Source organism: Phyllostomus hastatus, unplaced genomic scaffold (genome assembly GCF_019186645.2).
Source record: "Phyllostomus hastatus isolate PE091 unplaced genomic scaffold, TTU_PhHast_1.1 phas_contig_58, whole genome shotgun sequence".
Lineage (NCBI taxonomy): Eukaryota > Metazoa > Chordata > Mammalia > Chiroptera > Phyllostomidae > Phyllostomus > Phyllostomus hastatus.
The window spans coordinates 28,211,765-28,225,283 of NW_025333916.1; the positions used below are offsets into that span (position 1 = coordinate 28,211,765).

The 13,519-nt window shown below is 37.3% G+C and overlaps 1 protein-coding gene across 6 annotated transcripts in view; it reads right to left on the reverse strand.

The window, feature by feature from the left end:
- RNF180 (ring finger protein 180) overlaps window positions 1–13,519 on the reverse strand; it is a 170,062-nt gene that overhangs the window by 114,324 nt on the left and 42,219 nt on the right. For all 6 annotated transcript variants that reach the window (XM_045847704.1, XM_045847706.1, XM_045847708.1 and 3 more), the window contains one exon: window positions 1,182–1,277. In XM_045847704.1, coding sequence (XP_045703660.1) covers window positions 1,182–1,277 — 96 coding nt within the window. The remainder of the gene's footprint in view (window positions 1–1,181; window positions 1,278–13,519) is intronic.

Below are 13,519 nucleotides of genomic sequence, written 5' to 3' on the forward strand. Positions count from 1 at the left end.
AAGAATCCTTGAAAGTGTTGTATTTTATTTTTACTGCGCCTTAATTATTCAGTTTAGTTGATATGTGTGTGCATACATTAATAATATATACAGGATATTTCACTTACTCAGCAGATACTGTTCTAGGGGCTGGGGATACAGTAATAAACAAAAGATAAAAACCACTGACTTCATGGACTTTATAGTCTAGCAGGGGAGCCAGGCAATTAACAACTTGAGTAAGCCATAAGTGTGTGGGGGTAAGTGTATATATATATATATAAATAATGTGTATATATATATATATATATATATATGTGTGTATATATATATACATGTATATGTGTGTATAATAATTCATATATTTATATATGTAATATGTACTCATGCATTTATAAAAGTGCTATATATTACTTAGAATTTGTGTCTGTGTGTATGTATAAATTCTAGGTATGGATATACAGCAGAGAAGGAAGAAAGAAGTGTGAAGAGTGGTAATGGTGGGGAGAGCAGTTGGCAGGTAGGTCAGGCAATGCCTCATTGAGAGTCAAGGGAAACAAGGGAACAGGTGACTATCTGTGCGAAGAGCTTCCAAGCGAGGGGAAACACCAAGTGCAAAGTCTGAGGTAGGAAAGTGAAGCATGGATGGATGTGGAGAAAATTATGCTAAGTGAATTTAGCCAGTCAGCGAAAGAAAAATAATATGTGATCTGACTTTTATGTGGAATTTAATGAATGCAATAAAACAACAAACTAAATAGTAACAGAAGCTTAGATACATAAAACAGACTGACAGCTGCCAGAATGGGCAAGGGTGGGGGACAGGATGAAAGATAGTACAAGGCTTAACCAAAGAGCAGTTATGAACAACCACGGACATGGAAGATAATTCGGGGATGGGCTTAGGGTGGGGAGAGGGTGGAGGTGGGGACAGGGAGGAAAAGTGGGAACAATTGAAACAGCATAAACAATAAAAATAAAACTAAAAAATAAATGATATGAAAAATGTAAAAAAAAAAAAAGAGTAAAAAGAATCTGAAGCACTTCAATAACAATGAAGAAGCCAGAAAGTGCAATTAAGACTTTCATAGCCTTTCATGTCTGGTGAAACAATGCATCCAAGAAAAATAACTCTAAAATAAGGACAAAAACATTCTGAAGGTAGTAGTGTCTTCCTAACTATACTGACACGAGGAACTTACTTTTTGTATTAGGCAGCTTATCCATTCTGGGAGGGCTTCTATATTCATGTGCCACACGTGACAAGTATTTTGATCATAGGCTGAACCATGTCCATCCTGTTATATCAAAATGCATGATATTAGTTTTTACCAGTTCAGAATTTTACAAATTTCATATTTGAATACAACACAAAAATATAAATTCAATTTTAGCTAGCAAGGAAATATACACTGCCCTCCTTTCCTCACTTTCATCTCCAAAAACAAACCCAAAAAGACACAAGGAAAATTATTTTCACAGAATAATACCTGTGAATTTTGAAAAAGCCCTCCATTTCCCTAAGTTCATCAATTAGATTTAAAGCTCAGCATTAGGTTACCTAAGGAACAAATCCAGCACCCTGTTCTTCCTGTGTGTGAGAGAAAAATAGTGCCATTCATGACAACTTTTCCTGCCTTCAAGCTCTGATTCTATCTGGATTCTAGTAATGAAAGAATAAAGGAGTTTCTATATTCTCTATCAAGATGCTCAGAAGAAGTGCAAGAGAATGAGGAAGGACAATCGAGGAGGCGGGCGGAAAAGCCTCGACTAAACAGCAAAAATTTTAAAACGACACTTATGGCTTTCTGAGGTAGCTTTGTAGAAATAACTGTGATTATAGTTGAGACGGTATGGCTTCCGAACATGTCAGAATGATGCAGGGCAGGCCAGGGTGGAGAAATGTGCCCTTTAACACCTGGGTAACCTTAGGCCAATTGCTTTACCTTTCTGGGTCTCAACTTCTTCACCTGTAAATCACTGGTAGGTAATTGCTAAGGTCCCTTCTGAGCCTACAAAATTTCAGTTTATGAAATGACAGAAAAGTGTTGATTGACAGAAACAAGGAAAGTACTCTTCTTTCCCCAGGATCAGGTTTTGTAAGAAGCAGCTTTGCAAGTTGCCAAAGCACAATTCTTTGTGCAGCGTTCCAAGCAGGGGCACTACTGCTAGTTACTATAATCAGGTTAGCAAAATAACAAACAATGTGGAATTTCCTACACATACCTTATAAGCTTCTACTCACAGTAACATGAGTGAAAGAGGACTGAATCTCTTTAGGAACTTTCACTGAATCACCTCCTTTAGATTGTGACTTGGAGCCAGGATCACCAGAATTCCTAGGTTTAATTTTTCAAGTTGGTCCCCCTGGACCTTATGTCATTTTTCTCACACATTAGTAGATTTTAACATACTTAATTGTAGCCCAGGGTAGACAAAAAGTTTCAGTATGACTTATTTACATGTTAGAAAGATCTAAAAGGGGAAAAGGACTTGAACTGTTGATATGTGAAATCACATTTCATTATTTTATATATTGTACATGAGTGTATTTCAGACATTATAAACAATAATCAATGCTAAACCAAATTCAAGATTACAATGGTGAAAGAAAACTTGTTAAAAGGTTTGAAATTCTTCCAATCCTAATGTTTTTAAAATCTACAAAATGGGTTGAAAATATTTCAATGGCAAATAGAAAATCTGTTGAGAAGGGTTTACAGCTGGCCAAAAAAAAAGATGTTACAGTTTTATTCATGATGCCTCAACTCCAATTCTGGTTAACAAAACGCAACTTTTCATGTCAACAGTGAGAGAAAGCCAAGCAATAATGAAGAGGATGGTATTGAACGGAAGCAAGGTAAGGAAGAGAATAAATAATGCTAGGAATAACTTCTAGTTCAATCATCCTACTGCTCCCTAATACATCTCTCCTCACCACAGTGTTGGAGAAATGTACAAAAGTTTATTTCATTATAGATTCTCTTAAAATGATATAGGGAAAATTTAGGCAGAGAGGGATTTAACTGTTGGGTTCAAAATGGCCTAGTGAGTATATATCCTAGCCTATTCTCCCTATTAAACCACATACCCTATAAAACATTTTTTAAAAAAAGAATCAATAAACTAAAAAATATAAATGGGGAGATTCCAATGAACCAGAAATTGAGATGAACTTCTGAAAGATTAATGAGGGAAACAACAGCATACTGTACTGAAGTACATAATAGATGAGAACCACACAAAGAATGGTCCATGCCAAAGTGGTGGAAACTAGAAGCAAGAAGTGCTCTGGGAAACTATTAGAAGTGGAGTTGAAGTCTGTGTGTCTCTAGCCAAGAGTAGTATTTGGGGCAGAGAGAAACAGGACAACATCCAGGGTGGCTGGGAAGGCCTGGAAAAAATGAGAAGCATTTGCAGAAGTTCAGAAGATAAGCTAGTGAGGACCAGCTTCTATTCTCACTGAAAACAGTACCACAACATATAAAGAGTGTGATGTAGATGTGTAACTGTAACAGGGTCCAGAACTTGGGGTGTCCGGGAATCTAGGATATCCCCATAGATCTGACTAGAGACAGGAGCAGGGCTATTAAGATTTATTTTGCATATCGATAACATCAGGCTAGGTTCATACCTATATGAAAAAATTGGTTATTTTGCATGTCAATAACAGCAGGCTAGTCTTCCAGCCTGAGAGGAGCCAGAAAGATATACATGACTTTAACCCATGAGGTAATTGGGAGGACACTCCCCTTCCCACTTCTGTGCAAGAGCTTGGAGATGGTTCACTCCACACCATGGGGCTAGCCTGCCTGGACTAAGAATGGTGGCCAGGAAAGGCAGAGACTATGGAAGTGCTGACAGGTGTAGCTGATTGTGGGAGGAGTTGGAAATGGGAAATCAGAGGTTCCAGGCTGGGATTTAAACTAAAGGTGGGTTGCCATGTGGGGTAAGAGACAGTGGGGGACAATGCGAGGACAATGCAAGACCTGTCTACTAAAAACTAAAAAGACACTATGCATAGAAATGAAAGAACAGCTAATTAAACCAAGAAACACACCATGTTCATGGATTGGAAGGTTTGATGTTCTAACAATGTTAATTCTTCCCATATTAACATATAGATTCAATACAATCCCACTCAAATCCAAGCAGGCTTATACATATCTCATATTTTATGTAAAAATGCAAAGTGACCTAAAGCACCCTGAAATATTTTGCAAGAGAAGAAAGGTGGAGGGTACACACTACATCATTTCGACAGTAGAAGAGTCCAAAAATAGACCTGTATATATGGTCAATTGATTTTGGGTAAATATGCCAAGGTAATAAAATAAACTTTTCAATAATTGGTACTGGAACAACTGCATATATCTGTATGAGGTAAAAACAAAACAAAATAAAGCAAACAAACCAACAAAGAAAACCTTGATGCTTACCACATACCATGCACAAAATTAACTCAAAATGAGTCAGAATCCTAAAAGTAAAAACTATAACTACAAAATGTCTAGAAGAAAACATAGGAGAAAACTGTTGAAACTTTTGGATGGAAAAAGTATTCTCAGGACCCAAAAACACTAACTACAAAGAAATAATTACAAATTAGATTTCATCAAAACTAAAACCACCTACTCTTTGAAAGGCATCACTAAGAAAAAGAAATGCAAGTCAGAGACCAAAAAAACTATTTTTGCAAAGCCTATATGTGACAAGAACTTTTTAGATGGAATATAAATAATTCTTACAACAAAAAAGGAGAAAACAGAATTATAAAAATAAGTACAAGATTTTAACAGACACAAAAGACAATATATTTTTGTCCAATAACTACATGAAAGGAGGCATACTGTCATTAGTCATCAGAGAAATACAAACTCAAACTACAGTGGGATGCCTCTGTACATTTATTACAATAGCAGGAGGAGGAGGCAGAGGGGGGAATGAAGAAGAAGGGAAGGAAGGAAGGGAGGGAGGGAAGGGAGGGAGGGAGGGAGGGGGGAGGAAGGAAGGAACCAAGGAAGGAACTGGAAATATCAGTACGTATGAAAATAAAGAACTGAAATTCTTGTACATTGATGGTAGGAATAAAAAAATGATATAATCATTTTAGAAAATAATTTGTCAGTTTCTTAAAAACCTATGCCTACACTTACTATAAAACCTAGCAATTCTTAGTAAGAACAAAGAGAAATGAAAATATATGTCTACATAGAGCTTTGTAAACAAACGTTCATAGCAACTTTATTACAGCTTAAAACTGCAAACACCCTAATGTCCATCAACAACTATGGCAGCCATTCAATGAAAGGACTATGGGATGGATCCATACAATAGAGTAATACTCAGTAATTTAAAAGGAATAAACAACAACATGAATCATCTCAAAAATGTTATGCTATGCATAAAAAGCCTGACCAAAAAAAATAAATACTATATGCCTATGTTTATAAGAAACTCTAGAAAAGACTGAATGTTGTGCATTTGAAATAGGAGTGGGTACATGAGCACATACACATATGTCAGAACTCACTGAAATGTGCATTTTATTATGTATAAGATATATTGTAATATGATAGATTTTAAAAAATGCTATCTTTAGCCCTGGCTGGTGTAGCTCAGTGGATTGAGCACGGGCTGTGAACCAGGCATCGCAGGTTCGATTCCCAGTCAGGGCACATGCCTAGGTTGCAGGCCATGGCCCCCAGCAACCGCACATTGATGTTTCTCTCTCTCCCTTTCCCTTTCTCTCTCTCCTTCTCTCTCCCTTCCCTCTCTAAAAATAAATAAAGTCTAAAAAAAAAACCTTAAAAAAAAGATGGCTATTTGTTAAAAAAAAATACTATCTTTAAAGAAAAGTGATCAAGAAACACTTGCAAATGGTAACATTTTTACCTGATGAGCCCCACGGGACACGCTCTATCTTAGTACTCTGTACCCTCCGGCCACAGGACAGTGCCAAAATATAATAGGTACTTAATAAATGCCTGGTGAATAAAAATGCCTCTTCTCTATGAAACTTTATAGATTTTTCATTGAAATCATTACCCTTTATCTTCCGTAAGCCCTGTAGTTTTTATTTTGTTCAAAGTAATGAAGACTACCCAAAATGTGCCCATTTTTACTTTCCATATTCTTAGAAAAATTTCATTTAAAATATGAATTCTCAACAATTTGGTCATATATGAGCCAAGGTCCAGTATGCATTTAAATGGACTATATACATCTATTTTTAAAAAGCCTTGGGAAACTGATTAGCAATAACTCAATAAAAATAAGCTATGTAGTTTTACCTAAATACTTTGCCTCAGAAACAAAATGAAGTATGCATAAAATTTTTGAAAATGAGAATAGAATATAATACTCAACACAGTCATTAACACATTAGCCCTTTCCATTAGGAGCTGACAGCTGTGCAGATTAATATAACTCTATAATTAAATTGTAAAAAGGTTCTTGTAGAGAATACAAAGTTAAATTGACAGATACAATCACCTTTACTTTCGTATTAAATTCAAATTTTTTCTGACTTCTCAGGGTTCTGACTGTATATGAGATAAATAAGTAAATATTTCTACACTGGTAAAAAGAATATAGAATATTAATGGCAATCCACCTATCAGTTTTGAGTGATTACTAGATACAATGTTGTCCATATGAAGAAATTTATTTATATGCCAGGGATTCTAATGGGTACCTTACACGTATGATCTCATTTTATTACTTTATTGTGCACATTTCATCATTTAATCTAATCATATAAAGTGATTATACGTATTTAATCACAAAAAATTGACCATAATACTAAGAAACCACTATGTACTAGAAATTCAAGAGATGCTTTATGAACATTAAAATGAAAATAAACATTGGAGTCATAGTTCTAGGCAGATGAAAGAAGTTTTATGATGTAATTATTCCTATTTTAGTAGGTAACAAACACTTGTACTGTGCCATTATTACTATGACCAGGCACTGTTTAAGTATTTTACTATTTTACATGTAAGAAAAAACAAGGAAAATGTTATGTAACTTGTCCAAGGTCACATAGTAAGCAGCAAAACAAGGATTTCCACCCAAGTAGTCTGGCTTCAGAGCTTATGTCCTCAGCACTAAGCTTCTCATTTCAAATAAATCATAAAATTTATCATATTTAGAGCAATCAACTTTCTTACATCGTTAGTCCAAGTAGGTTTTAAGGCATAATGCTACTATTCTTCCCTAAGCTTACAAAACAAAACAAACAAGCAAAACACTGGTGCATAATTTATACTTAAATTAACCAAGAATAACATACAAGGTCTGTCTGGAAAAAGTCCAGCCATTGTTAATATAACAAGAACAGTTTGTGCGACATCAATGTAACGTGGTTGCCAAGGGCAGTGGACTGGAATGTGCATGTGTGAAAAATGATGACTTCACTGTACTACTCAGTGGGGGCAGCAGACACTGTTGAGTGAGCATGTGTACTGTGAGACCACTGCATTCAAAATGAGCGAGTAGAGCAACAAATCTGTACTGAATTTTGCATTAAGCTTGAACAGTCCTCTGCAGAAACTATTTCAAAGATTCAGATGGCCATAGCTATGGGCAACTGGTGACTGGCAGCTTCATCACAACAACACATCTGCTCATGCTTCACATCTTGTGCAAAGTTTTTTTTTGCACAACAAATCACCCAGGTGACTCATTCCCCCTAGCTGAGATTTGGTGCCCTGTGACTTCTGGCTTTTTCCCCAAACTAATATTGCCTTTGAAAGGGAAGAGATTTCAGACTGTCAATAAGATTCAGGAAAATATTACGGGGCAGCTGATGGTGACTGGGAGAATGTGAGGTCCCAAGGTGCCTACTTTGAAGGGGACTGAGGCATCATTGTCCTATGTACAGTGTTTCTTGTATCTTCGTCAATAAGTGTTTTTATTTTTCATATTACATGGCTGAATACTTTTTGGACAGACCTCGTGCTAACTTATGCAGAAAAATGTTGGTTTAGAAAACATTTCACAGTTGATTCTAATATGTGACTCCCAACCTGATCTCCTTCATTTTAGAACTATTAATATAAAGCAATCATACATTTTTCTCTAAATAGCTAAAAATCAAAGCATATTTACATGCCAACAAAAAAATCAAGTTACAAAAATTAGCACAGGTGAGTGTAGCACAAAAGGCTGGGTAAAGAGTGTATAGCATTTTGTTTCCTTTCTTAAAAACAGATATGGCAAGCAAAGACACCAGGGTAAACACAGAAGCTTCAATTATATGATAAATGAGACTGCCAACTGCTTCACCTGCATTTACCAACACAAAGCTCTAGAAGAAATTATGTGATATTCATGTTATTCATTTCCAATATAACTTTATAGGTAAAATGAAGCACATGAACTATTAAGTTTATAAGCATACAGTCACTTAATTTTAAAGAAAATCACATAAATACGTGATAAAGCAAGTTCTAATTGAGTGTGTTTTAAGACAAATGATTAAACTGGAAGCAACCTAATTTGAAGAATTTAAAGCTTTTATAGTAGAGGCACAACAGGTTACCTCCTTGGGAAAAATTAAACTGAAATAAAAAAACCTGTATTATTAGGATTTTAAAAATCCTACTAGACAGATTTTTACATCTCAAATTCATCCATCACAATGGGTGAGAAGAAGGAAGTAACTAACAATTTCACTTAATGTTGTCAGAAGAACATTGACAAAATATTTTGTAAATGAAATAACTTGTTCAAACAGCAGGTGGAGCTAATGTGTTGTTATTTTGTATTTTTTCTTGAAGGGTGGAGAATGTTTTCAGTTGTTTTGTACCAGAACTTCATTTAATTTTAAAATTACAAATCTTGTATATTATATTTTTATCAGTTAATGATATTATAATACAATGTTCTTTTTAATCCTCACCCAAGGATATGCTTATTGATTTTATTTTTTAACCATTTGAACTTTTATTTATTTTTCTTTTTAATTTCCTTTTTAAAAAGATTTTATTTATTTTTTTTTAGAGAGAGGGGAAGGGATGGAGAAAGAGAAGGAGTGAAACACTGATTGTTTGCCTCCCATATGCACCCTGACTGCAAACCCAACCTGCAACCCAAGCATGTGCCCTGGCTCAGAACTGAACCAGTGACCTTTCCCTTTGAGAGATGACGTCCAACCAACTGAGACACACCAGTCAGGGCAATATTTGATTTTCTATTGTATTTTTTCCATTAGCATTTATCCCCCTTATACCTTCTCCCACCTCTACCCACCCCCTGCCCTCAATCACCACACTGTTATCCAGGTCCATGAGTCCCTTTTCTTTCTTTTTAAGATTTTATTTTTAGACAGAGGAGAAGGGAAGGAGAAAGAGAGGGAGATAAATATCAATGCCTGGTTGCCTCTCATGCACCCCCAACGGGGGACCTGGCCTGCAACCCAGGTATGTGCCCTGACTGGGAATTGAACCAGCAACCCTTTGGTTCACAGACTGGCGCTCAATCCACTGAGCCATGACAGCCAGGGCTTATGAGTCCCTTTTCTTTTTTCTTCCATCCCTCCACCCCTCAACAATTTCCCCATTCCCACAGAGCTGTCAGCCTGCTCTCTATGTATCTGTCTCTATTTTTCTTGTTAGTTCAGTTTGTTTTAGATCCACATATGAATGAAATCATATGGCACTTGTTTTTTTCTGACTGGTTTATTTTACCCTTCACAACAGCGTGGATGAATGGACCTGATAAACATTATGCTAAGTGAAATGCTTACTGATTTTAGAGAGAGGGGAAGGGAGAAGGAGGAGAGGTTAGCAAGAGACACTGATGAGAGAGAAACATTGATGGGTTGCCTCCTGTAGTATCCCAGTCAGGGATCAAACTGGCTACCTAGGTATGTACCCTGACTGGGAATTGAGCCCACAACTTTTTGGTGTGCTGGATGATGCTCCAACCAACTGAGCCACCTGGCCAGTGCTATTACATAATGTTTTGAAAGATGTTTAACACAGTATTTCCATGGAGCCACACCAGGCAGGGCCTACTGAACACAATATTTCCAATGTTAGCAATAACATCCCCTTGCTCATTAAAAGTGAGCCAAGTATATTATTTAACTATTGTAGTTATAAATACTACAGAAAAAGATCAGGTAACAAAAATTAATATTTAGAATAACATTACTAATTAAATGTTTAAAATATTACAAATGTGAAGGAACCAAATTCTGTTAGACTGCCTGTCTTTTCCATTTGTACTTTGAGAAGGTTCTTCAAAGGTGAAAACTTTTTAGTTAAAATGGAATGAATGAAAAAAAACTGAAAGCCTCACTTAAGGCCAGTCTTCCTGCATCCATTCTTGCTACCTTTCTAATTCACTCTTCACACAATAGCCAAAATGATATTTTTAGAATTTAATGATCATGTCACTCCTTTTTAATAACTTCCCAGCTCTTAGGATAAAGATCAAAGTCCTTAATTTGGTTTATAAGACAACAAATGATCTAACTAATACTTACCTTTCTAGCCTTAAATCTTGCCAAACTCCCTCTTAATCACTCAAGTCCAGTCACGGAACTCTTCCAGTCCCATGGAAACACCACGTTCTCTCCACCGCAGGGCCTGTGAACCTGCTGATCCCCAAGCTTAGGAAGTTCTCCCTTCTCTGCCACCCTCGCCACTCATCCCCCTTATCTCCACACAAGTCACGTCCTCAGAGGAGCCTCTCACAACTAGGCCCAATCCTCTGCCTATATCTTATTCTTATGCTCCCTATACTTTTCACGTGTGCCACCTAAACAGCTAAAATCTAATGTTTATGATTGACCACTCTCCTGAAAGCTTCATGAGGACAGAATATCTCTCTTCTGTGAATTTCCAGTGCCTGTTGGAGGACCTTAGTCTGCTTGGTCTGCCATAACAAAATACCGTGGACTGGGTGGCTTAAGCAATAGACAAACATTCCTCACAATCCTGAGATCAAAGTGCCAGCAGGTTCGGGTTCTGGTGAGAGCCTTCTTCTTAGACTGCAGACTGCTATGTCCTCACTTGGAAGGGAGTGGGGGTGAGAGAGAGGGGGAGTGGGGAGAGATACAGACAGATGGAGACAGAGACAGAGACACATGATAAGGGGCCACATCCTCTTACAAAATGGGGTCCCATTCCTATGACTTCATTTAACCTTAACTGCCCTCTAGAGACCCATCTCCACATACAGTCACGCTGCGGGGTAAGACTTCAATATGTGCATTCAAGAGGAGGACACAATTTAGGCCCCAGCAGGGGTAAGACTAAATATGGAATAAATACATGCTGACACTCAGAAAAGGACACGTAAAGTATTTAAAATGTAATAAGCAATAAAAGTATAAGTTATTTCAATATTACAGCTATTGAAGGAAAGGTACCACCAGGATAATAAAGCTAGAGAGAAAATGAGCAAAATATTCACTCAAAAAGGTGAAGGAGGAAATATATAATTCATAACAATTCAACATTCCTCGATCATATTTACGGCCATCACTGTATTTGTAATGGTGTTATAAAAATGAAACACTTCATAGCCTCATTATGGAAAGACTCATAACCCAAATAATTATAATGCTTTATAGTAAGTGTTGGGCAATTCCCCAGTTTCCATTTTCCTCAGCTCACTGGAATCTGGTATCTGCTCCTACAGCTCTCACACTACACTCAGTGAACATCAAGCAATGATCTATCTCTTTGCTAAAACTCTGGCACACTTTTGGTTCTCACACAGGATGTCCACATATGGCCGGTTAGTATGCCAGCTCTGTACAAATCTGGGGCACCTCTCACAGACTGGAACCGTCTAGAACTGTGCAGTGTGTAACATGCAGTTGAGGGCAGTGTCTGGTCTTCTACTTCTCTCCAACAATGATGAATACCACTAATCAATACCTCCTTCTGGAAGTCATTTGTCCTTTGATTTTCATAACGCTGTATCCTGCTACTAGCACTTATCTTCCCCCCACATCTAGTGGGCCTCTTTTTTCCTTGAAATGTTCCTCAGCCCTCTTCTTCCTCCCGTCATTCACACGATGTTTGCTGATCTCATCTATGCTCACAGCTCACCCACCACTTCTGTGCGGTGACTCCCACACAGTGCAGACCTCTGTGTTGAATTCCATGCCCAAAGAATCAGCATCCTCCCCAAAAGCTCTAGCTGAATGTTTTGTAAGCCACATAAACTTGATATGCCCAAAAATATATCAAAACTGACCAAAAAACTAAAATCGAGGACAGCATTCTCCTCATGACCCTAGACAAATGGAGACCCTTTCTGTTATTTTATGTTTAAGTTTTTAAGGCTTTTGTTGTTGTTATTTTCTTTTGGTTTTGGGTCTTGCCTATAGTTCACATATCTCAGGCTTGAAGGTGTTGTACGAATCCCCCTTTTCCCCTATAGATATGCATAGTAGATTGTTTCAAAATTCCATTCTAAATTTGCTGTCACATGCCTCGCTACATGCCAGTGGCTGGAAAACTGAAGCTCAAATGTCCCAGATTTTCTTACAGCTCAAGTTCCACACATGACCTAGCTTCCACCAAGCTGATACACCTGCTCAATATTATACAAGCACAAGTGGTGACTGTATTTGTTCTGTTTCTTTTGGCAAACTTGGTTTTGGAGGAACCTGGTTATGCTACAGCAAAAGTTACAGTAATTCGGTGTCCAGTTCCTAGCTATGTGGGGGCTGAGAAGCAGAGTGGCGACTCCCATTCTCCAGCATTGGACAGGATGAAGGAGGGTGGTCCTCGAGCTGGCTATGAATGCTCTTCCCCAGCTTCCTGGTCATCAGTGTTGCTCTGAGAACCATTTCATGTGTACACAGGGAGTGGAATACAAGAGAAAAAAGTCCAGGGCTTGGTCAGGGAAGGGAGACCCTAGGGGGGAACCCCTACATAAAACTGGGTTCTAATCTCAGTGTAAGGGTAAATGAGAAATAAACCTGCTGCTTAGGACAAGCCAGCAGGAAACGTGCCTACATCAACTTTGGTATTCAGCCAAAGGAAAAGAAAAATATCTTCCCCTCAGGGTATAGAAGACTTTCTTACATAAAAAGTACAAAACATAAAGGACATGTTTAATAAATTCTTCTATATTATAACTTCTGTTCATCAAAAAAGACCATAAAAAGTGAAATACAAGTTATATAAACTGGTAAAAAGCTCTTTGCAATACAAAAACCACCAAGGGATCAGCATTTAGAATACATAAAGAACTTCTAAATGTAAAAAACAAAACTACCTAATAGAAAAACAGGCAAGAAAAAAAAGACATTTTACAGAAAACACAAATGTCCTCAGAAGATGAGAAGATGTTAAAGTGGAGTGGAAGTAACCACGATCAAACGTGGCTGAGACAAAACAAAACAAAACAAAACAAAACAAAACAAAACAAAACAAACAAAAGTTGAGCATCTTTCAAAGAAGGGGAAGAAATCAGCAAGAGATGATTACGTGACTTGAAAACTCCCTGTAAAACTGACCCACAGACACTGTCTAGCTGGCACCTCTTTGACACTGCCTCTTTCAAG